The sequence below is a fragment of the Diceros bicornis genome, chromosome 10 (assembly GCF_020826845.1).
Source record: "Diceros bicornis minor isolate mBicDic1 chromosome 10, mDicBic1.mat.cur, whole genome shotgun sequence".
NCBI classification, from domain to species: Eukaryota; Metazoa; Chordata; class Mammalia; order Perissodactyla; family Rhinocerotidae; genus Diceros; species Diceros bicornis.
This window is the reverse complement of record NC_080749.1, coordinates 32,219,419-32,246,083: the sequence shown is the minus strand read 5'-3', so window position 1 is coordinate 32,246,083 and position 26,665 is coordinate 32,219,419. Positions and strand designations below refer to the sequence as shown.

The following is a 26,665-nucleotide window of genomic DNA, read 5'->3' as shown; positions in this document are numbered from 1 at the left end:
GCAACATCTTACAATCTTTAGGAAAGGAACTAAAAAAACAAAAACAAATAAAACCAGAAATTACTAAAATCTTGCACAAAATAGACAGGTTATCCACATCTGATACTTCAAGAAGATATAGAGCCTTTCTTCAAAATTCAAGCGTTAGTGTTAGTTCCCAGTTTAACAATCCACGAGGGTTGTTACAGGGGAAAAAAGGAAAAATAAAATCTTAAAGCATAGCACCCAAGACTCCATTTCATCTGTACCCAACTTATTTTTCTAACCCTATCTCCCATTACATTTTCTACCTCTTCTCTCCTGTCTAAAAGAAATATTCAGCATATCTATAAGTACGTATTTACTGCCTCAGTGCTCTTGTATACACTGGCCACTCTGCATAGAATATTCTCCTCCATCACAGGCCACTTGGTGAAATCCTACCACGCTTCCGAGGTCCAGTCAAATGCCACTACCTCTACATATAATTCCTTCTACATCTAATCAATGAACATGAGCTGAGTACCAGTTCCACCAGGGCTTAGCCAGGCACCAAGAATTCAGTAAGGAATTAGATAAACCCCTTACAGATCTAATGTGAAGAGAGAAAACTAGAGAAAATGCCAATAATGTGGGAAGTATAACAGTAAGTGGATGAATAAGGTGCTTGGGAACACAGAAAGGAGCACCTAACACCTTGCTAGGGAAGAGGGATCCCATAGGAACTGCAGGAAGTACAAAATGAGTGAAGTTTGGAGGCAAAAAAACAAGTATGTGGAGTAGGAGAGAGATTACAGTTTTTTGGGGGGTTATAGGATCAAAGTGGGAAGCAGGGAGTGGCAGGAAAAGAAGTTGAAAAGGAACAGTCCCAGGGGTACTGTATGTCGTGTTAAAAAGCTTGACCTTCATCCTGAGATCTCTTAGTTTCTGTAATCCCCATTGTTTCCAGCAAAAGTGTGGAAGACAGGTTTTCTTTTCCCCTGGTCCTTTTCTATTTGCTTTGTTTTCTTTGGGAGTCGGGGAGAGAAAGGTCCATTTAAGAGTCTAGGCAAGGGACGGTAAGGGTAGAACTAACACACTGGTAATGAGAACGGGCAAGCAAGAACAGATTCAAGAAATATTCAGAAGGTAAAAGTTACAGGATTTAGTAATTTCTTGGATTTGGCAGAACACTAAGAAGTAAGCATTGAAAATGGCACCCAAGTTTCTGGCTCCAAAAGGTTTAAATTTTAATCTTCCCCTTTTCTATAAACTCTCTCCTGAACCAACCCCTCAAGCACATAAACATCTCAACTTGAGCTTTCTTTCCATATCTCTACATCCCTTCTCAGCCAACATTTCTTAAAAAGTAATTGACCACAGCTGAACCAAGTTCCTCATCTACATTTCACTCATCTTCTACAGCATGGTTTTTGTCTCCACCATTCCATTGAAACGTCTCTTGCTCAAGTTACGAATAATCTCCAAAGTGACAAATCTAGTGGTGACTTTTCAGGCTCTATTTTATTTGATCTCTCTAGCACCACTGAATATTCCCTCCATATACATTTCTTACAACGACATTATACTTGTTTTCCTTCTACCTTTCTGGCAACATCTTGGTCTCTTCTACAAGCTCTTCCTTGTCCTCACTCCCTACCCTAAAAATGTTAGTGTTCCCCAGAGTTTGATCTTTGGTTCTCTTTTTATTCTTCCTTCTGCCAAGTAGATTTCATGCCTGTATATCTATTGGCTGAAGACTCAACTCTCTCTCCAGCTCAGATCGTATCAACTAGTTATCTGATATCCCTATCAGGATGAGCAACAAGTACTTGGACCTCAACTCGTTGAAAATTTAAAGCATCTCTTTATGCTAAAGCTCTAATCTGATGAAGCATCCTTTGGCTCAAAACAACCCTTCCACAGCCTTCAGCATGAAGGTAACACTCCTGTGCAAATCGAGCCCTTCATGATCTGATCCCTGCCCACCTCTAGAGACTCATCCCCCATCACTGCTCCATGCCCCATAATATGCCTTATGATCTAGGTCTCATGAACTAATTCCAGTTCCTCAGACATGTAATATATTCATGTCCCAGTATAAGTTGTTTCCTCTGCATTTGCCTGGCCATTCTTGGCTCCTGTAATCCCTTCCTACCCAAAGTACAGGGACTGACAGCATGGCATCACTGGGAGCTTGTCAGAAATGTAGACCCTCAGGCCCCACTCCAGACATACTGAATCAAAATCTGCATTTTAACATTACAGTCATGCACCGTATAACAATGTTTTGGTCAACAATGAATGCATGTATGACAGTGGTCCCATAAGATTAGTACCAGATAGCCTAGGTATGTAGTAGGCTACACCTTCTAGGTTTGTGTAAGTACACTCCATGGTGTTAGCACAACGAAGAAATAGCCTAATGATGCATTTCTCCAAACGTATCCCCTATCTCCAAGTGATTCATATGCATATTGAAGCCTGAGAAGCACTGCTTTACTTTATTATGACCACTACTACAATACACAACAGGTATCACAGAAGAGGGCAAATCTAGCACACATCACTTTCAGAGCCTTGGTCTAAATCATTCCCTTACACACACTGTTTCTGACTGAGTAGTAACGGATTTTGTTAACTCTCCTGTTCTTACCATCACCTCTCTCCCTCTGGATTTAATGCTTGATACCATTTTGCTGGCCATGACATTGGCTCCACTGGACAATTCTCACTCTCTGCCCTGAGGCTGTATGTCCTCAGACCTTGGAGACTTCCATAATGGGCTGTCTCACCAAAAGGGAGCACACTCATCAGACTTGACAGAGACAACATAAAATATTCCTCCCACTTGATTCAACTGGTGAACTCCTAATCCTCCTTCACAATCACCTCAAGCAACACTGACGGAAAACATTACCTGACTCCCTCCAAACTGAATTAGGCCACCTTTTTCTGTAGTCCCAAGGCACTCTAATATAATGTGCTGCATAATTTCTAGTTTACTAATCATTCTTCTCTAAGCTGTGAGTCCTCTTGGGTAAAGATGGTGTCTTATTCATCTCCATATTCCCAGTTCTGACATATACTTAATGCTTACTGGATGACTAACAAATAAGTCTGGAGCTCAAGAGGGAGATCAAAGTCAGAGGTATAACTTTGGACAACTACATTTAGTTAAAAACTAAAGATGAGATATGGGATTACTTTAGCAGGGAAGGGTATTTAGATTAAGAATTCCACAAGGATTGAACTCTGAGAAACACAAAACTAAAACAATGGGTGGATTGAATATTGAGGTAGTGGGGGGTTTTGGTCAGAAAAACAGAGAGTTAAAGGACAAAAGACTTTCAAGAAGGCACACGTAAACAACAGAATCAAAGTTACAGGAAAGTCAAGTAGTAACCAAGTATAGATAACAAGAATCCTTTAAATTAGACAATTAGAAAATCATTACTCTTTGAGGAAATTATTTCACTTACTTCAGGATAATAATAGGTTGAAGAGAAGACAAAAGGTACAGATGTGAAGCCAGTGTAGGACAGAAAACTTTCAAGAAACTGGACAGTGAGAGGAAAAAGAAAGACTCTTTCATATTAATTTATTCAAAAAATATTTATTGAGCACTGGTCACTAAGAATGTAGTGATACACATGAGGGCCATAATCCTTAGCCTCATGGTACATTTATTTTAGCAGCAATAAATTCAGGAAGAAACAAAACCAAGGAGGACTCAAAAAGACTAGACCAAGGAGAATCTGAAAGGCATTCCTCACCTAGTGGAGTCCTAAAAGATAACGAAAGCCTCCAAAAAAAAGAGAGAAATGAGGGGCCAGCCCTGCGGCCTAGTGGTTAAGTTTGGCATGCTCCGCTTCAGTGGCCCGGATTTGGTTCACGGACGTGGACCTACACCACTCGTCGGCAGCCATGCTGTGGCGGTGACCCACATACAAAATAGAGGAAGACTGGCACAGATGTTAGCTCAGGGCAAATCTCCCTCAAACAAAAAGAGGAAGACTGGCAAAAGATGTTAGGTCAGGGCGAATCTTCCTCAGCAAAAAAAAAAAAAAAAAAAAGAAAAAGAAATGTCACTTAGGGCTGACACCATTATTTTAGTAATTAATGTGTCAAATGTTTTTGTATTTTACATTTTCAGTTTCAGAATATTATGTTTAGAGTATAAGGTTTATCATTCCAAAGTGACTAGTTTCCTAGACAAAGACTTCATATTCCTTTTGTAACCTCCATAGCACCTGGCATTCTGAGAAGCACACAGTAGGTACCCCTTAAATGTTGATTTCCGTTACAGCTAAACAGATTAAGGATACGACAATATTCATTTCTCTATAAATTCAGTCACTTAAATTCAAACCAAATCCCTATGAATTTATTAGTCTCTACTACTCATTTGCCATCTTTTATTCATTCTTCCTAGTCTAAGAAACACAGAAATAAGGGATTTCCTTTTCTTCCTACTCTCTTCAGCATTTTTCAGTTTTCTGCAAGCTAATCTATGATTTAAAAGTTATAGTAACAGAAAACTGAAGTCCTTGGATTTGGAAAAACTAAGTTATGTGTTATATCTTTGCATGAACGTGTCTTAATATGAATGTGGGCAAGGGAACCACAAACCCAAATATCAGAACCATTCATACTTAACAAATGTGTTCTTCCTCACCCACCCAGCACAGGTAACAAGCAACAAGTGGGCAATTAATGACCACTATCATTAAATTATTTTCCAAATATGAGTCAAAAAGAACCTGGATTTGTTTTCTTCTACAGGAGCAAATTTCAATTAATTCAACCTCTCTGAATCAAGGTATAATCATTTTTAAAAGATGCATTTACTTTGATCACTTGATTCACTAATTACTCAAGTGGTGTTCAGAGCAAATGAATTCTGACCTAGTTCTGATTCTGGCTCATTGTATAACCAAAACGAACAACTTCTGTTTTTCAGTCTTTAAACAGCTGTGGATAAACAATTACTTTTATTTAAGAGGTGGAGAAAGGCCTGCTGTATCTGCTACAGGTAGACTATCAACAACTCAGTTTGCTAACTCAGCATCTTTTACTACATCACAGGTTTTAAGGAGTACCAGCAACAGCAGCTGCTGTCAGGGTGGGGACAGGGGGAGAGCACCTTGGCAGAACAGGTTCAAAGAAAGTCACGCTTCCCTGGAATTGTTAACTCCTATTTTAATATACATTTCAGAATATTTGATTCAATAGAAAAAACAGATTTAAGCCCTACAGACCTAGGTTACAAACCGTGGCTCTGCTACTTACAGAGCTACGCAGCCTTAGGCAAGTCACTGAGTCTCAGTTTCCTCATCTATAAAATGGGGATATTTATCTTGTAGGGTGAGTCATACACATTATCACCTAAACTTAAAAGCATTTAGCCCAGAGCATGCAATAAGTGGTGGCTGTTAATAATGGCAGTTTTAACAGATGATAATCATTAACAACATTATTGTTTTACATAATAATTGGGCTGTGACATAACTTGCCAGTTCCAATTTTGACCTAACAAATGTAATAACGTAAAACTCCAACACGTGTAACAGGACTCACTTAATAGGGTCCATTAGGAAAACAATTTTAACCATTCTTCATAAAAAGCAAAAGTGATTGATAAAAGCACTTCTACAGCAATCAAAGGCAGGATTTACCTACAAATTTCCTTCAGCAACAATTAACAGGGATTTTTGCTCGCCATCAAGCTATGCAAGCAAGAGCACAACCACCTCTGCCCTGGAATTCGGGCTCACTCTGCTGCTTCCTACTGCTGTATTGCTACTTCTGGCTGCCCCCATTCCCCACCAAGCATGGATTTCTCAAAGTGTGGTACAAGAATTATCTGCAAAGCAACTACCTCTATAAACGACTACAAACATTTCCCCACTAAGGGTGGGAGCTGGCAGAGGAGGATGAGAGAAAAGGTGGTAAGCATTCTTTACTTTTATAAAAGAACACTGATCTTAAAAATCAGAGTTTAAGTTCTAGCCCCACTGATTAGTGACTTCAGGCAAATTCTATCATCCCAGGGTCTGAGTTAAAACAAACAAAAAAAACCATGAAACCTATTTCAAATAGGTTCAAATAGGATCAAATAGGCACATACATGAAATCACTTAGAAAACTATAAAGCATTAATAAATGGAAGTTATCTTCCCAGATGTTGATATTCAAATACTGGGAAAATAAAACAAGATATACTTCTGAAAATTTCAGTTACTGCCCTAACACACACACTCCCTTTGTCTTTATCTCATTTTGGAAAGAAGGTTCTGAGAAGCTCTCATTTGGGAATATACTACCGAATATCACACTATTCCATTCTATTTTATAGTTTTCTGAAAAGATCCTCCCTAAATCTCTATATAAAACAATACCACCACATTACACAATTGAAAATGTTAGTATTCTTCCCTGAAAACCAAGTGATGTTCTAGAATTAAACCAGAGTCCAATAAACACATAAACATAAATATTATAAATAAAACAATCACTAGTGTATCCCGAACAAAACAGCATGGCCATCTGCAAAAGTAGTTTCTCACTAAATATACTGAGATGGTCTCAGTTTCAGATTCACTACATTGTACTCATTCATATTCAGTAGATAGTTCAAAGCTAGACATTGTGCTAGGCAAAAACAACAAGCAGCATTAGACATTTTTTTTTAAGACTTTATTTTTTTTTAGAGCAGTTTTAGGTTCACAACAAAATTGAGAGGAAGGTGCAAAGATTTCCCACATACCCCTTGACTGCACACATGCACAGCCTCCCCCATTATCAACAGCACTCACTAGAGTGGTGCATTTGTTACCAAGGATGAACCTACATTGACACATCATAATCACCCAAAGTCCACAGTTTACCTTAGGGTTCTGACTCTTGGTGCTGTACATTCTATGGGTTTGGACAAATTTATAACGATATATATGCATCATTATAATATTATACAGAATATTTTTACTGCCCTATGTGGTCTGCCTATTCATCTCCCCCATCCCACCCCACCCCTGATCTTTTTTACTGTCTCCATAGTTTTGCCTTTTTCAGATGTCATATAGTTGGAATCATACAGTATGTAGCCTTTCCAGATTGGCTTCTTTCACTTAGTAGTACGCATTTAAGGTTCCTCCATGTTTTTTCACAACTTGACAACTCATTTCTTTTTATTACTGAATAATATTCCGTTGTCTGGATGTACCACAGTTTATCTGTCCATTCACTTACTAAAGGATATCTTGGTTCTTCCAAGTTTTGGCAATTATGAATAAAGCTGCTATACACATGGGTGTATAAGTTTTTGTGTGGACATAAGTTTTCAATTCCTTTGGGTAAATACCAAGGAGCGTGATTGCTGGATCGTATGGTAAGAGGATGTTTAATTTTATAAGAAACCACCAAACTGTCTTTCAAAGCAGCTGAACATTTTGCATTCCCACCAGCAATGCATGAGAGCTCCTGTTGTTTTATGCCCTTGTCAGCATTTCGGGATGTCAGTGTTCCAGATTCTGGCCATTCTAATAGATGTGTAGTGGTATCTCATTGTTTTAATTTGCATTTCCCTGATGACATGATGTGGAGCATCTTTTCATATGCTTATTTACCATCCGTATATCTTCTTTGGTGAGGTGTCTGTTAAAGTCTTTGGCCCATTTTTTAATCAGGTTGTTTTCTTCTTTTTGAATTTTAAGAGTTCTTTGTTTCTTTTGGATAACAGTCCTTTACCAGATATTATCAAATACTGCAAATATTTTCTCCCAGTCTGTGTCTTATCTTTCAACTAATATTTTTTACTGAGTTATTTAGAATGCTTACTACATGCCAAACATCATTCAAAGCACTTTACATCTATTAACTCACCTATACTTTATAACAACTGTATAAAGTTAAAGTACCATTATTATCTCCCTTTTCCAGATGAGAAAACCGTAGCACAGAGAGGTTAAATAACTTGCCCTGGGTCACAGAGCCAGGAAATAATGGAGCCAAGATACAAGACAAGGTGCTCTGGTTCCAATGCTCTTAACCTACACCAAACACAAACTTAGTACTACACTGAATGAGTTTGAAAGAACTCAGGGTCAGCTGGTAAATGATAAGCAATTATAATAAGAATATGGTAAGCAGTACCACAGGGGTAAGCAATAGGGCTAAAAGATATTAAGTCTTAACACTTCAAATATTACTACTTGAAACTAATTCTGTAAGAATTAGTAATTCCCATAGCAAAATAAAGAATCCCAACTCAGCCTGAGAAAGATGAACACATTTTATAAGGGTTTGTCATCTTTTCACTGAATTAACCAGGTATCTATCTGTCTGCTATGGTTTTGTTATTTTTCCAGTTAAGAACAATAGCCTTCCTTTCAATCTTTTTCTTTCCAAGACAATTCTAAATCATGTCAGAGATCACAATCAGCATAAATTAGTTTTCACCATACTTGCTAACTCAATACATAAGAGAAACAAAGATGTCTTAGACTATTATGATTTTTAAGTACTTAAAATGAGTAACAATCTGGACTAACCAAGCGTTGCTTAAGAGAGGCAGTCCCTTAATAACTAAAAAAGAACTATTTTCAATTAGCATATCAAAGCTACAAGTCTCCAAAGCCAAGACTTCTGCTTGTAACACAATTAATAGAAGGCCCTGTTTTACCTACACCCACTTATCAATTGCCACCTGGGAAGAGCCAACCCATCTGGGTGGCCAGGTGGCCCTGCTACTTGGGTTTCCCTCCTCATTTTCCTTTGAGTTAAAGACAAGATTATGTTACTCTTCCTCACTAAACCTCATCCTCAAGCCCTTGCTGTTGTCAGTATGAGTTAAGAGCCGATATTAGTGGTGAGGTATGAAGGAGCAGGGATAGTACTACAGAGGGGGAAGAAAAATAAAGGCAAAATGACAGAGCCCCCTCCTTTCTTACATATTGTGTTGTTCTTCATATAAAGTGCCTAACCATTTTCTTCCAGTGGCCCTGTCCTAATACTTAAGCCAATGCCTCATCTCAAGAAATCTGCCACCAATTGGGATATTTTCTGTCCTCTGAAACACAATGGAAATCATACATGGCTTCTTTCCCTATAGGGAAAACAACACAGTATAATGGATGAAGCGCATTTTCTAAAGTAAGGTAAACATCTGTTTGAATCTCAGCTGTGAAGCTTATTAGCTACATGACCTTGTTTCCTCATCTGTAAAACAGATAAGTTTTACCTCATAAGGTAACTCTGTACCACAAACACTGTAGCAAGCAGTCAAGAGGCTTCCTTTATATTTTTTTTCATTTGGTTCATTTGTCTCTCATATAAAAAAAGAGGGGAAAAAAGATCTCAGATCAGTATCCCAAACTCTTATAGCACAGGCTTTCAAACTTTCTGACCACAAATCCCAATAAGAAATACATTTTTCATTGTGACCCAGTATATATACACATACAATCACACACATAACAGAGGTTTCACAAAACAATACTACTCACACTGTGTGTGATTCATTCTGATATTTTCTGTTTTCTTTCTTTCTGTCTTCTCTCCCCCCAACCCTTCTCCTCCCATGCCCTCCTCCCTAATCACATACACGAAGCTCTTTTTAAGTCTTGTCACCAGACCACCCTACCGGACCCCCACGGAGCAGGGTTCTTCCCAGGATGCAAAGCACAGTGGCAGAAGAACAGAGAGTAGGGAAGAAGGAAATTCTGATAATGCTGGGGAGAGTCTGTGTTTCTTCTGGTCCAAAAAAGAACAGTAAATCCATTTTCCCTCAGAGACAGTGTTATTCCTGGGGGTAAAGTTGTATTGCTGGAATGTAGAGCATCAGAGGTAAAGCAGGCTTGTAGATGGGTCTGGGAACTTAATCAACACATATGACAATGATCCGATAAGAAAATGCTTCCTACGTTCCAAACAAAATTTTTGGAACATAATATATTTCTAAGTTGGGGGAGGTGTGCTACTTTTACAATGTCCTGTCAGGGGTTGGTAAACTACTGCCTGCAGGTCAAATCCACTCTGCAGCCTGTTTTTGTACAGCTCCTGAACAATGGTTTCTACATTTTAAGTGGCTGAAAAAAATCAAAAGAATAATCTTTTGTGACATACGAAATTCAAATTCCAGTATCTATAAATAAAGTTTTATTGGAACATAGTCACACAGATTCATTTGTGTATTGTCTATGACTGCTTTTGTGTTACAACTGGTAGAGCTGAGTAGTTGCAAAAGAGACTGCCTAAAATATTTACTATCTGGTCCTTTACAAAAAAGTCTGTGGACCCCTGTCCTAAGCACTTGAAAGCATTCAACATTCATTCACAAATAATCTGCTAGGCACCTATAATGTGTCAGATACTGGGGAAACCACAGTGAACAAGTCAGATATAATCCCTCTCATAAGTATTAATGGAAGCCAAGTGAAAAAAAAAGCTCAGAGGAATAAAAAGCACTTGGTTTGTCGTAGGAACCATCAGAGGGCCAATATGGCAAAGGATGAGGCTGGAGAACGGCCATATCAAGCACTGCTCTTAAAGTCACTGTAAGAAATAGACATTCTCTACTATTTTATATTCAGTTGTTTATGGAATTAACCCGTTTATTCATAGATAGCGTAAAGATAAATGTCTACAATGAAGAATCACAAATTCTGAATTAGAAGTGTTACTACAGTTCATTTGAATCTTTCCTATTGTTCTCTACTCCTTGAAAAAAAACACTGCATGATTTACAAATATTTGGAAATAATATTTCAAAGCTTAAAAAGTTTCATGTATATATGTATATACAAGTGTCTTGTGTTTGTGTATGCAGCCTTTGATCCTCACTATAATCTTGGAGGTAAGTATTATAAACTCCATTTTACAGATGAAGAAACTAAGGTTATGAAATTTTTCCAAGTTCACACAGTATACTACACTATGGTAAAGAAAGGCCCAACATCCAAGTTTTCTCCCTACAGAATGTATGCTCTTTCTTATACCAGCCCAGAATTTCATAATCATTTACTTTTACTGAATTTGAGATGAAGGATATTCTTACTGCTGTTTGTTTTTTAAAAAACCATTCCTTCCAATCAACAGCTACATTTGTACAAACAAGATTTGTTTTTATTGCTATTAGCTAGCCCTTACCGGCCAACCACATGTTCCAATGGTAGAAAATTCTATAATCTACAACAAACCAAGTTCATCTACTCTTCTGCTCTCTGGCTTAGAGCTGATTTCTTTCCATATCTTGGAAACAACTAGGAACTACAATTCCCAGTAGGAGCTATTCTTGAGCTGTGAAAGATAAAATCTGTGGATAAAAGATCAAAACCATCTTCATGATTCAAAAAGAAAAAAGCGTAACTAACACTCTTCTTCTCTGACCCTAATCTTTTAATTTTACTCCACCCTTCAGAAGTGAGGATCAGCTTGAGTAGTTTATTCTTCATAAAATCATTCTGATAGAGGCAGTTCCTGGAGAAAATAGTACCTGACAGTTTGTTAGGCCCTCTCAGCAGTTAAAGCCTCCTAATTTAATAGCTTCCATTATTTCTAGCCCTCTCAGCTAATCTGCAATCTCTATTTACATTTTAACAAACAATATAATTAGCAATTAATTTCCTAATTCAACACCCAAACCTGGTTTTTGTATCTCTAAAGAATTAAAGAAGAGAATAAAAAAGGTTACATGGTAAGATCTGTTATATAATGTTTATATAGAATAAAAGCATGGTCAGTAGCTATTCAATCATTTTTCCTGGTCATTCAGAAAGGTGTTTTATTCTACTTCCAAATGCCTACTAATCAAACTGTTTTACTATTACCATGCCCATCTTGTATAAGTTAATATCTCACAACTGCTCTTACTCATTTATCATTCTCTTCTAACTCTGACTTTTCATTTCTCCTCATGTCATTTTAAAGTGTACTTATAAAAGTAATTTCAAGTCTTAGCTTAAATAAAAACAATTAGCAAATTCTATTCACTAATCCTGCAGTCTGCATACTACCAGGTAACACAAAACCTAGCAACCAGTTCTTTTCCTAGAACTACTTTACTTAAGATAATAACAAATAAAATGGCCTATAATATTTACAGGGTGAAACCACACTTCTTTATAGAAGGTGTCTTACCAAAGACAGATAGATAGCTTTACCAGCTTCCAAAATGAGTGAAACAGAATGAAAAGAGGCAGTCACTCTTATATTTTTAAATTCAGTAAAGTTTAAGGTCTCTTCTGGTTTCATCTCTGTGTAATAATGCAGTTTTTCCTAGTCAAAGATGCTGCTGCTGAACTTTGGCCAATATAGAGCTGATTTCCCTGCGCCAAGCACCACCTCCCCCTCCCATGCACAGTAGAGGCTTGAAATCTTTCACAGATAAAAATATTCGAGCTGACTACTTAGAGTTAGAGGCCATAACCCTGTGTAAAAATAATAGCCCATAGTATTAACTATTTATCCTTTGATAACCTGGAAAGATTAAGATACAAAATATGCTGAGTTTCTACTTCTGAATCTTCAACCACACCAACACTACAGTATATTACATGTTTAAAACAACAAAGAGGTGATCTTGTGAAAAAACAGGCATTTGAAAAAGACTAAAGCCCAAGTTTCAGAGAGAAATAGGAATGCTTAGTAAATAAGAACATAAATTAGCAGATGTACAAAATCTAAAAATAGGAATTTGCCACAAAAATTCAATAACCTCTGCTATGTGTTTTATTACCTCTTTTCTGAGTGTGTGTGTGTGTATGACATATTCAAAGTTATCATGTGCACAATAAACCTATCCATTTCTTTTCAAGTAATGATAAGTAGGGAAAAAATGGGGTAACTAAGAAAACACGAGAGGAAGACTGGTAAGTGTGTAGGCAAGCTTCAGGATACAGAGAATGTTCAAAGCTAGAAGGGATCTTGGAGAGTCTCTCTAGCTTAGGTGGATGTAACAGCCTCCTAACCGGTCTCACCTCTTTACTCTTACACACCTCCAGTATACTTTCCAGATAGCTGCCAAAGTGATCTTAACACATAACCCAGATCTAGCGCCTCAAAACTCTTTGCTTCCCACTGCCCTTTGGATTTTATTCTAACTCCTTCCCACATTAGAGCAAAACCCCTGCATGCTCTTGTCCCTAGCTATGTCTTCGGTCCCATCCCTGCACGCATTTCTTCAGATAGACAAATATTTATTGAGCTTCTACTCTGTGCCAGAATCTGTGCTACTCCCTGGGGGTATTATGATGAAGGTTGAGACACCCTGTCTCAGAGCTTACATTCCAGCAGTGGAAAGGGCAGACAATAAATAGGTAGATAAATAAACCAAGTAGTTAGAGATTATGATATGTGATGTGAGGCAAATGAAGAGCTACCCTCTCAGGACCCTATTTGTTCCTGTCAGAGCATATATGACAATTCGCAATTATTTTATTCATTTGACTACTTACTTTATGACTATAAGCTCCATATGGGCATAATCATGTCTGTATTGTTCACTGCTGCACCCAAGCACCTAGCACAGTGCCTAGTATGTAGTTTAATATTTATTTGTTAAATGAATGAATACTTATTTCATCATCTTTAATTTAGAGATGAGTAAAGTGAGGTCTTAGTGATTGCCAAAGTCAAAGAGGAGTCAGTAAAAAAGTAGGAATTTGAATGAGAGACTCTTAAGTTTTAGTCCAAAATATTATATACCACATTCAAAATATTGATCTCAAAACTCGAATGATCATGTTTTCAAAGCTTGTAGCTGTTACTCAAAAACAGACTTGAGAATCTTTCAAGACTTTACTTTTACATGAAAATGTTTCAAAAACTTAAGGTCTAAGTGAAACTAAGAAAAATATTTTAAATTCCAACAAATAGAGATGAAGATTTACTCCAACGTTTCTTTTTAATGCATACTAGAACAATGAGACCTTAAAGAACTCTTTGTAAAAGAACTATGACATCTGAATGTTCCAGGTATTTCCTGGCACCTACTGGCACTCTTTATTGATATTTTCTTTGGCTGAATCATTTAGTCAGAATATTATTTCATATTACTGATAAGCAATTTATCAGCAAATTTTAAAATATCCCCCAAGAACTGAATCTATATTTGTAAGTGTTTTACATACTATATTTTTAAAAAGAAGGCTTAAAGATAGGTTAAAAACTAATACATATATGTAATAACTACTATGAACCAGCAACTGTGTTATGTGACATATTATTTCATTTAATGCATCTTGGTTTACAAATAAAAATAATAATCTCAAAGTTTTAGAAACTTGCCAAGATCTCATAACTTGCCCATGCCCCTTCCTCTTGAAATAATGCATTGGAACAAGCTTGATTTATCATTTATAGTCATAAAGATGTGAAGACCAACAGATTTTTTTCCTAATAAAGGTCTCATTTCTATAAAATATAAATTGTGAAGTTAGTAATTATAACCAGGAAAAATCCTCCCTTAAAGCTTTACATATAGACAGGCTTATTTTTATTATAATATGTAAAGATAATTCATTTTCAAAATCTTTTAAAAGGCTATCTCTCCCTACATTGGTCCTTCTAATACTCATCTTATTGCTTTACATTTATGTTCTTCAGCAACATTAGAGAATAAAATGATTCCCTTGTGACTATAGCTACAAAAATAGTTAACCAAAAACTAAAAAAGTGCTTCTATCTGATCCAAAAGAACGGTATTGAAAAGGTTTAGGATTCAAGCATGAATTGCATATACCAAGTCGGAAAAGTTTCCAAGTCTACTTCTACAGAACAGTATAATTTATTTGAGAAAGATGCCTCACTTAGATTGCAAAGAATATAATCTGGATGACCAGTATGAGCAATTCATGCAATTACTGGAATTTGACCATTATTTAAACACAAACAACATATTGAGCCACTAGTGCTTAGAATTCTTTAACTCGACCTCACAATGAAGACATATCCATCACACAGCGTCTCTGCCCCTGTAAAAGAATATTACATACTCTCATGTTTATGTACTCTTATTTTCCAAATCTACGTCTGTATTTTCATTCATGCTTATAATCTAAATCCATATCTGTCTGCGGAATTTCTTTACTTACGAAACTGCTTCCTATCTTCTTCTGGCTTGCTATTTCTTTACCAATTTTATTTAGTAGTGCTACCATCCTACTTTAATCTTCAAGCCGCTTTTCTGCCCTATATTCCACGTATATGTATTTGGGACATCCATCAGGATCTATATCATCCACTCCTACCTCCTCCAGGTTTTAATTACTTTTCATTTGGACTTAACCCTCTCAGCTAAGATTGTTCAACTTCTGCAGGCAATTACAAACATCTTTTCATCACATAAATCTCTTCCTCAGATTTTGTCAAAATTCCCCTTCTCAATTTGCCTTCCATCCATGGTCAAGTTTACTCGCAAATGTTCTCTGTGTTCCTGATCCTGTTTTGTGCCTTTTCCTTCATATTAAGATGAATATCCTTCTCAACCTCCTACCAACACATTTTTTTTCCTCTTATTATGATCTATCTCCTCCAGCAAGCCTTTCCTAAATGAAAAAATCTTAACTCTTCAAAACTACAATCTAATTTTGTTTTATCACCTTTATGTGTGTTTAATTCATTCAGTTAGTCCAGAATAGAGAAGAGCTCAGCCAGGGCAGGTCTATGTTTTCCCTCGGGTCCTGTTTTCCCTATATTCTATACCTAGGCACATGTCCTCGATTGTAGATTAAATAATGAGCATATTTTTTCTGCTGCCAGCACTGCCACTGTCTGGGATCATCTAATCCTAGTTTCTCACTTTAATACATAAAAGGAAAACACAGGCCCAGAAATGAAAAAATTTTACTCCACTCATTCAATAAACATTTGATGAGCACCTACTGAGTGCCCGGTTCTAGGACTGGGTCTGTGGGTAAAGAGAAGACGTCTTCGAAGAGTTCATAGTCTAAAGTATATATAGGCAAGTAAACATTTGCAGTCATTACTGGAATCAAGGTCATGTACAAGGTGTTAGAAGAACAGAAAGCGACTAACTCAATCTGGGTTGGGTGGCAGAGAAAATGTTTCTAAAGAGGTGATACTTCTCAGCCTTAAAAACAAGGAGTTAACCAGGTAAAGAAGGAAGAAATAACATGTACAAAGGTACCATACTGATATACAATAAAAGATGACACATTCAGGAAACTGCAAGTTGAATTTGTATAGCTGGAATATAGGACTCAGGCTGAGGAGGAGCCACAGCAGAATACCTATCATTTATGTGACATTAATCTTCAAACCACTCTCTGAGGTAGGCACTATTAATATCCCCATTTTGTAGATGACAAAACTAAGCACAAAAGGTGAAGTGATTTGCCCAAGGTTAAGCTGTGAAGCCAGGATGTAAACCAAGGAAGTCTAACTCCAGAGCTTATACTTTTAGCCACTATACCAAAAGGTTAGAGAAAACAGGCAGGAACCAAATGATAAAGGACCTTGCATGCCATTCTAAGACTTGAAATTTTATGCTAAGGTGACTCACAAGTCAGTGAAAAGTTTGAAGCAGAAGTGACATATTCAGATTTATTTTTTAATGAAGTCAATCTAGGAGCTATGTGGATGGATTGGAAGAGGAAGTAGTGACAGGGAACTAGCTAGTTTTCGTTAGAAAGGTACTGCAATAATTCAGGTAAGAAAATGATAGATGAGCTAGACAGTAGCAGTGCTGGCACCAGAACACAAGTCCACTGACCACCACGACCACATTCTTGTCCAATATCCACAAGAACCTCCCAATTTTTTCTCTTAAGCCCACCATTCTAACAGTTTAAGAAATCCAACCTCAGAGACAACAACACAAGGTTTTTTATTAAGCAAAACCTGACCACTAGATGTGCTGGGTATATGAAAGTGACTAACAAATCTAGCCGGAGAATGACGGAAGGTCAACTGTTATCTACAGTAGTTTTCTTACTTTCTCGACTTCTCCTTCTCCTTCCTCTACACTATTCCTGGAACTTTCATGTTCAATAGTCAATTTGAAATCAATGTTCTGTCTAGACATGACTATTATAACCTAACAGAATTAAATCTACCACAGAGGAAGTCTAATGTGGTCCCAGCTATGGCAATAAATACACTCTCTGGTCTGGTCAAATTTTAGCTTAAACAGGGATGATGAATGAATAATAAAAAGAGATATACTTTTCAAAGCAAAGAGTTAAAGAAAACCAGAATATTAAAAAGGGAGTAAGAGCAATCTAAAGTTCAAGCCATTTGATTCCAAGAGAGTAACACTACTCCCAAGTGTGTGCGTGGTATTCCAGAAACCAACAAATGAAAGAACAGTGGAAAAGACTAGCTAGTCAATTCTCAAGCATTCTGAATTCAATCCGTTTTCATTTAAACCATGAGTGAACCCACTTGAGCAAGCCACCCTTGATGCTAAGCAAAGAGCAGGTTCCACAAGCAAGCAGCCTCCAATATGGGAAGTACAGAAGGGACAGAGGGGAAAAAAGAGTAAACTAAGAAGGGAGGAAAGTGGAAAAATTATAATGAAAGGGAATGGAAGAAATGATGACTTATAGAATATGGAATAAGAAGTGAAGGAGTACCAGTGACCTCAAGATCAAACACCGCCAACCTTACCTAACTTACTATCTGAGAGGCACGATGACAAGTGGCAACATAAGACAGCATGAAAAGACAAATATAAATCACAGATTTATGAGACATCAAAGATAAGACACAAGAGTACTTCCAAAGGAAAAAAGCAACAAAATAGTTTTAGAACCTAAAGGAACAATTTAGAGATTGTTAAAATCTCATTTGATTTAGTTATGCTTTACTTCTCATGAAACAATGAGTCTGGAGGACCCAAAAGGTGAAAATGTCAGTAGTACCAGATATGTGCAGGGCGATGTGTTACAAAGACAGTATGAGCCTTATTTGCATACTTTTTGTGGGAATGACTTGATAATTTTCCATCTCAACGGTGTAGTGCTACTTTTTAAGAGTTTCACTGTAATTCTTATCCTGGCTGACTGGTTAGCTTCCTTAAAACAAGGTAAGCACTTATTAATTATGGTCAAAATTTAACCTTAAAAAGGACAAGGGTCTGCGATAGATCATAGAATATTACTTAGTGTAGCCTAAATAAGCCTAATGGTAACCAAATCCCAGCTAATGAGTCTCAAGAAAAATATATAATTAAGAAATCACTTTAAAAGTTTCTTGAGATTCAAGTTAGCTAGACAAAAGAATAATCTTTAAAAAAGAAAACTGAGGGGCCGGCCCAGCGGTGTAGTGGTTGTGTGTGCGTCCGCTGCGGCAGCCCGGGGTACACAGATTCCCATCACCGACGCACTGCTTGTCAAGCCATGCCGTGGCAGCGTCCCAGTAAATCAGAGGAAGATGGGCATGGATGTCAGCCCAGGGCCAATCTTCCCCAGCAAAAAGAGGAGGATTGGCATCAGATGTTAGCTCAGGGCTAATCTTCCCCCAAAAAAAAAAAAAGAAAGAAAGAAAACTGAATGTATACCTTGCAACCAGTGAGGGAACACGTAACAGTGAACATGTTTCTTCCATATAAAATTTACAAAACTTGCAGGCACCATGTTAAACTCTCTCTCTCTCTCTCACACTCACACACACACACTCTGCCTCTACCACACCACCCAGTGATTTCAATAAGGATAAAAGGAAATATCCTTAAAGATGATTATTATAGCAAAGAGACTACTGGATCAAAAGCAAATATAATTAAACTTGATAATGTTGACCAATCATTCATCATATCTATGAATATGCAGTAAGCACTCCATCATAACAAGTGATTGGAGAGAGTTTATTCATAATAGTCAGCAAAATATGTTTATTAAAGTATAATAGGATGAAATAATGTGTATACCTATAGTAATCTATCTCTCTAATCTTTCTAATTTTAAAAGATAATGAAAACTCTCAATATAAGGTCACCTGGAGATCATCAATACCACGCACTTGCAAAATTTAGATGACTAACTGTGGGAGAGAGAACAGAGCCCTCTTACTAATATACTAATGCTTTTAAAAATTAAGAGTTTAGAATAGGGCTTCCCAATCTCAACACTATTGACATTTTGAGCCAAATAATTCTTTGTTGTGGAAGGCTGTCCTGGGCATTATAGAATGATTAACAGCATCCCTGCCCTCCACCCACTAGATGCCAGTAGAACACCCTCCCCTCCTCCCCCACAGTTGAGACAACCAAAAATGTCTCCAAATATCCCCTGGGGGAGAGGTGCAGGGGCGGAAGCAAAAGTTACCCAAGCTTGAGAACTACTAGCTTATCATAAATAGAAAAAAAATTCAAAATGAATTGGGAGGCGGGGTGAGGGGGTTTGTTTTATTTTTCTTCTGGTCTTGATGTTCCAATATATATTTGAATTTGATCACAGACTACATTTAAGAGGTTCTGCCTTTTAGAAAACAAAGGATTTAATATCTATCACTTGTTAGCCAAAGTTCAGAAGAGTCTCAGAAGATTCACTGTACTGCCAATTCCCCCTCCAACCACACAGGCACTCACTCACAGAAACACACACACGCCCACACGTGCACGCGCCCGCGCACACAGACAGAGTACTGCCTAGCTGAACTGAAGCAAATGCACATAATTACTTTATTTCCATTTCTTATTTCATCAAATATATGGACCAGACTGCTCCAGCTTCCACAGAATCCAAAGGAATTCTCAACTTATTCAGTGCAACTCAAACACCACAATATGCATCACACTAAATAGGATAAACCTAAGTACTAGAGCAAGCATTAAACTCATCCTCACATTTTAACAAATGTGGAGAAAGAGACAAATTAACCACAATGCTTTAAAAACAAAAAAACTAATAAGTAGATTTGTGTTTTGAAACAGAATAACAGGATAAGGGGAATGAAAAAATTCAAAATCAAGGAGAATCTGAAGGCATTTTAGGATGAGGGCAAAACTCTGAAATGTTTCCGCTGGAGTGAAAGGATACACTTGGCCATATCCTACAGGAATAGTCTGCATAACCAGTCTCCAGTATATACACCACAGGATGGAAACTGAAAAATCGAAGTCCACAAAAATCCTACAGAAAACAGTAAACATCCATCCTAAACACCTGAAATAAAACTGCTCTTTACTACTATTCTTCATTTGATTAAAAATAAATCAAATATCCAGAAACAAAAAACTGACAACTTGAGAAATTTTCAAATCTTCATAAAAATAGCCATCCTTACTCTTCCCGCATGCCAGATTACATATTACATAGAAAAATCATTTAGGAAAAGAAACATAATCATCCTTTTTTAGAGTGCATTTGATTCATAACAAAAGCTCTTTTAAAAAATCAGACATTTTAAGTACTAAAAATCTTCATGTATAAATATGGATTAAAGTCTTTAAGATTATTTCAATTATCTTCAATAGAATTATATTTTAGTTCAACTAGGAATGTTTATGTAAAAAAACTATGCAATAATATTTAATATTAGTTTAATGTAAGTGGAACATCTATACCCTCTATAGCAACAAAATTACTTTATTTCATAATTTTAGCTATTAACCTCCTGGCCCAGTGAAAATAATCCTAGAAGAAGCTAATGCTCTATTCTTTTCACTCCCAAACCAAGCAGAGAGAGCTATAAGATGTGTAGCGACAGCCTGCTTTTCCAGAAGTAATACCTTGAGACTGCTCAAGAATAACCTGCTTCACCAATTAGCGTGACTCAGGTGGGTCTGGAAGGGAATAATATCCACAATTCCTTGGTCAGTGGCCATGATGCCCCTCCTCCTCAAGGGCAGGAGATCAGAAAAAGGGATTTGAACAAGAGGAGTTCACCAACCAGAACATACAGGGGCAGAGGAGAAAGAGTACTATGGGAAAAATAAAAGCTACATGGTTAAGTCATGTCACAAAAGCAAGAGGTTTAATGCCATCAAGGTATTCATTCATTTCAGAGACACCATTGTTTATCTTCCTCCCCAAACCTTGCACAAAAAGAACTGTCAGCCTGCCTTAAGCATGTTCCTTCTTCCATTTAAACAGACATGATTCTTTTGGTTAATCTCTGGCAATGATCGCCATTTCACAACATATTCAGCCCACCCGGAACTGATCAATACCACTACAGACATAAGACTAGACTTTATCCATTTATTAACCACAAGGAAATGTACCATTCAGCAAAATTCTATACATCACAAAAGATTCTTTAAAAAAGGGCGGTAGGGAGGACGGGGACACCGACACACACACACACACACACACACCACAGAGGTACACAAAGAAAAGACTACCACCCTCTAATTTCCCTGTGGCAAATGAGATAAAGACATGGCCATGAAACCTGTCAATTCGTTTTCCCCCCTGACAATTCTCTCTCACAACCTAGTCACCGAATATTGAATTTTATGATAAATAAATTCATTGTGACTTTAAACTGTTTCATCTAACTCACTCTCCTGTTACGTACATCTGCACACCTTTGAGCTAGATGCTGTATTCATTTATAGAATTTCAAATACAAAAGACTAGATAGTTTTCCAACCACTGGTTGCAACCACAGAACGTTCTCACAAAATCAAAATTTCAAATGTAAAAGGGCCAGATTATTCTTCCAACCTTGGACCAAAACCGATCTTATGACTATAGGCTATTTGACAGTACCAACAATCTCAAATGGGCTGTTCTAAACCGAAAACAATGCTTCGATACAACGCGTTTAAAATAAGTATTCCGTAGGTAAGCAAAATCTATGCCAGAAAAGAGCACATAAATGGTGGTTGAAAGCCAGCACATTACCGACACACAGCGGCATACCTCTTCTGCACTGGGTTATAGTTAATACTCCAACAACAACAACAACTATTTTTAACACTGCTGGACACTGCACTTGAAGAAAACGTGAGGGGAGACCCAGATGAAATTGCTGATATGATGCATTGTTTCTCACGGTCAAAATTAAGTAGCAACTGACTTGATCTCTGTCGTGATAGCCACCGATGAAGCGCTCATTACAACACGATTTTTAAAAACACCTTTAATTTTAGAGGATGCCACACTCAATGACATTTTGGAATACGTCTTTCAGGTCTCAAACCTTCGCACAAATTGTCACTTGTGGTATCTGCGGCTTAATTGCAACCCAACCAGCGCTGTCATCCAGTGTTATGGCCACAAACCATGACTTTCTCACTTCCACAACAACAGAGCAGTCGCTCTTATCAGCTCGCCAACCTGACTCAAAACGAGAAAAATTCATGGAGGCTTCCAGATCCCAATCAGACCCGGGGGGTGGCAGCCGCGGGGCTCGGGGTGGGGGGGAACCTCCCCAGGCTCCCCCGGAGCTCGCCGACCCAACAACAACCGCGGCCGCCAGCAGCGGCAGCAGCGGCCGCAGGAGCAGCAGCAGCCCCGCCGCGCTGCCTGCACCTACCTGAAGAGCAAGAGATAAGAAAGACGGCAAACGCCAACTTCGCAGCAGCTCCCATGTTCCCGAGGCGCCGGGGATCCGTAGGAAGTTCTCGCTAGATATCCAGTTCCCTGGGTCTTCCTCGGAGACAAACCTCCTGGTGTAAAATCAACCGTCATAAAACATACTCGGAAGCCCCGACCAAAAAAAACGTTCACGGGGTTAAAAAAAGAGGAAAAATAAAAAAAGGCACAATAATAATATAAAAAAAAAAATGCACCACGGGGGAAAAACCGCCACACACACGCACAACACACAAAACCAAACAACGAAAAGCCAACAACAACAAAAGCAGGTTTAAATCACTGTCAAAATCACTGTCAGCGCCGCTCGCCTCTCCGGGCTCTGGGAACAAAACGCCAGGCTGAGGCGACAAGGAGGCGGCGGCGGCGGCGTCCGCTGCCGCCCGGACAGTCCGGGAACCGAGCTGGGTCCGACGTCCGGACCGACCTTCAACCCGGACACCCAAAGTCCGCGGACCACTGGCGGCCGAGCTCGCGGCGGTGGCGGCCGAGGCAGCGGCGGCGGCGCGGGGCAGGAGCGGCGGGCGGCGGGCTGCGGCGGCTGTGCAGGCGGCGGCCAAGTTCTGGTCCAGGCTCTGGCTCCGGCTCCGGGCTCAGGGCTCGGCCGCGTTTTCGGTCCCCGGGCCTCAGTCGGCCACGCCCCCTAAACTTCCGGTTCCGGCCCGAAGCTGGAAGCCAGGCACGGCGGAGGAACGCTCCGCGGCGGCGGCGGCGGCGGCGGCGGCGGCGGCGGCTGCCGGTCGCAGCGCGCGTGCCGGGCCGGGAGCGCGAAGAGATTGTCGGGGAAGCGAGGCGGGAGCGGGGGAGGGTGAGAGAGCGAGGGCGGGGCCAGCTGGAAGGCGAGGAGGCGGGGCGGACGGTGGCTCGATACCGCGAGGCCTCGGCGTCCGGCCTGCTCGGCCTGCTGGGCTGTGGGGCTCGAGAGGGTGGGCGGGTGGATGCTGCGGGGGGCCAGCGTGGCTGGTGTCCTGATGGTGCCCCACTGGCCTCTCTGGAGCGCACGCCCGACTGGTCCGGGAAGCCCGAGAGGAACAGGACCAGAGGCGGGGCTGGGGCCGGTGACTCCTCCGGGGGGCGTCTGCGGCGCCCCGTCTTTCCTCTGGGGGGACGCCTCGTCCGCTCGGAGACTCCGGGCGCCGCGAAGCTGCGTGTGGGAGCGGGTCCGCCACGCCTGCCGAGCTGTCCGAGCGAGCTCGGTGCGCGCGAGCTGGGTCTGTGCCCCGAGTCCTGCGGTGCATCCCACCCCCGTGGTTTCTGCTTAAGGGTTTTGTCTTTCGGCTAAAAGAGAAAAAAGAAAGGAAAAAAACTCGCGGAGGATGGGCTGTCCACCCGCCCAGGATATCCACGGCAATTACCACGATGTGCAGTTTGAATCCCTTCCCACCATCCCTTGTATACACAAAGCATTGTGTTGAGAACTGCTCTGCATGTAATAGGTTCGCAAATATTTATTACGAGCTGAAGAGAAAACGTGCGGATTTCGATCGACATATTTGGTGGTCAGACAAGTGTTTACTTTTTCAAATTTTAGTTCTTTTAGGGCTTATTTTTACCCCTTAATCCAACTTGATTGCTTACAGGGTGTTGTGCTAGCCACGGAATGGGATCCAAAATGTAAAAATAGGATCCCTACCTCAAGGTGCTCACAGTACTTGCTATACGTACTCGAAGTTGCTGCGAAATACGAACTAAAGGCAGTATTAAAGATGCTAGCTTTGTCATTTACCACACTTGAGCGAGCTCCGTGAAGGTAGGGATCTTATGTCGTCTTCCCCATTTTATGCCAGCGCTCAGAGTGTCCAGCATATGATAGGTGCTTAATAAAGAATTGTATAAATGACTAGGGGATAACTGCCTTCTTAAATGCAATATTCTCACATGTACTCTACAAATTTTTGGGTTTTTTTTAATAAAGATAATGATAAAGCAACTGCACTGCATGGCAAATTCATGTTTTACTTGTGGTTTACTGATTCCCACATTTTTCCCACAAAGCCAAGCCGCCTCCCTTGTATTTAGTGTTTCACTTTTCTCTTCCTCTAAATTACTCTGTATTTCTGTCTATTAAGTTCATCCTGTAATTATCTGCCCATTTCTACAACCTGTCAAGGTTATTAACAATCATTGTGGCTCTTTAAACTCTCTCCAAGATTTCCAGTTCTCAAGTGGTGGTTCTCAGAATTTGACTGATATTGTGCAACAGTTAGGAAAAGTCCCAAGTTGGTCTTCTAGGTGTCTAAAGGACCTCATATTATGTAGTTCTCTGGAACTATTTTATGAGCTAATCAGAGGAATAGATATAAACCTCCTTGGGTTCTCTGGTTGACTGAGAGTTGTCACTAACGTTTCTGGAATGGAAGTGTATTTCATTTAGTTCATTCAGAAATTTGATGTCAGTTATACCCTGGATCAGGCCCCACTGTTGTCTTATCTCTGCATCACTTCAATATTTCTTGAATTGTGAAACCAGAGCAAGTGGAAAAACTGGAATAACCAGTAATAGGATTAAAACGTGAAAATATATTTCTTATCTTACCACCTGAATTTCCAGTATAAGAACGTAACAGAAGATGAAAATTATTTTTTTGTAGTATGAAAGATGAGCAACAAGTCAAAGTCTTCACTAGACTAGTCTTCTCTAATGAAGAGTTAAAATAACCCCATGGGAAAAGTTATTTACATCCAGTGACAGTAGTTACCTATTTTGTGCCTAAATCTGTGTTCACGTCCACCCTCTGCATTTTTTTAAAAAATTCAAAAGTGATTCAACGTAATAAGACATGAGAGTATGTGACTAATTCCCATTGGAATTCCAAAGCTTAAAAAGGAGATAGAGGTAGCTGCAGCTAACCCTACTGCCCCTCTTTCCTTTCTATTTTCTAGAATCGCTTTTGCTTATCTACAAATCCAACACCTCCCTAACACAGTGTAAGCTGTACAAACTGGGATTGGGAAGGAAGATGAGGAAGGAGAGGAAAAGAAAAGGAAAACTGAAAAGAATTCTCGTCTGCCAGAGCATTAGACAATTATGCATTAAACAGCTTTAGCTAACATCTCTCAATCCCAAAACCTGCGGCCTTGTAGCCACTCCAATGCTAGAATTTCAAGTACAGAGTCCTGACAATAAGTTCAACTGAACTGCAAGTTATTCCCAGCTGCAAGAGTCTTGAGAAGCCAGTTCAATCTAGAGATTCGGGTGTGCGTTGGCTGGATGAGGAGACAGACGTAAATGAGTGCCATACACAGCTTCTAGAATAAGGGATGATTTCTTTTTATGCTAGAAAAACTCATTTGGCTCAAAACGGTATGGACTAAGTTTAAATGTTCAACTCTGAAGTGGGACTGTATTTGAACTGGGCTGGAATTGAACTTGCATTTGAGATTGGGTGGTATGCCATATATTGTGAGGAAATTCACCTTAAGGTATAGACCTGCCTTTGGACATACCAATAGCCACATATAAGCAAGACATGCCAGATCTCTCTTCCTCATCATCAGGAAGATGACTAAATCCGTTTGGAGTATGAGGGATGTTGAATTCCCCTTAGATGAAGGATTTAAAAGTATTTCTACTGTTTTCTAGTTACTGTAAAAGTCTACTCCTGTGTTCAGATAACATGGGCATTCCTGAAGTGGCACAAGTAATGAATTTCTTTTATACCAATGCTGTAAGGCATAATACATGGGGAATAAACTTGGTACCTCAGTAAGTCAAAGGAAGGCAGATAATAATCAGCATATCTTCCTTGTATTCCTCTCCGTAGATGCTCAAGGTCGGGGGAAAACTCCCTATATCCTAGCTTTTGGTCCTGTTATTCTTCTCTTTTTTATTTAGGTCCAGCCATAGCATTGCACTGTGCCAATGGGGTAAAAAAGACACATACTGAGAAAAATAAGGATGTGGGAATGGATGAGGGACAAAACACAAAGGCAGAATATTTTAGGACAGAAAAGTGAGTTAAGAGAAACTAGCTATGATGGAAATAATGTATCCAGTGTAATTTTATAATGTATCCAATGTAATCAAGTTTGATAAAAAGGCTACACTAACCCAGCTAGTAATATAAATCTCAACAACCAATTGGTTTCTCTGTAACATCCCAAGGGTAATATTTGACTTTTTCTCCCATATCACCTCTTTCTAAATCCAGTAAATGTGTGGGAAACAAAAAGAACAGGCTTAATTTAGGGAAAGTTTTTTC

At 39.1% G+C, this 26,665-nt stretch overlaps 1 protein-coding gene across 1 annotated transcript in view; it reads right to left on the bottom strand.

Moving 5' to 3' along the window:
* Positions 1-23,164, bottom strand: part of ACVR2A (activin A receptor type 2A) — an 83,180-nt gene extending 60,016 nt beyond the window's left edge. The window contains exon 1 of the mRNA XM_058548913.1: positions 22,405-23,164. Within this exon, the coding sequence (XP_058404896.1) occupies positions 22,405-22,459 (55 nt within the window). The 5' untranslated portion in view covers positions 22,460-23,164. The remainder of the gene's footprint in view (positions 1-22,404) is intronic.
* Positions 23,165-26,665: the final 3,501 nt, after the last annotated feature.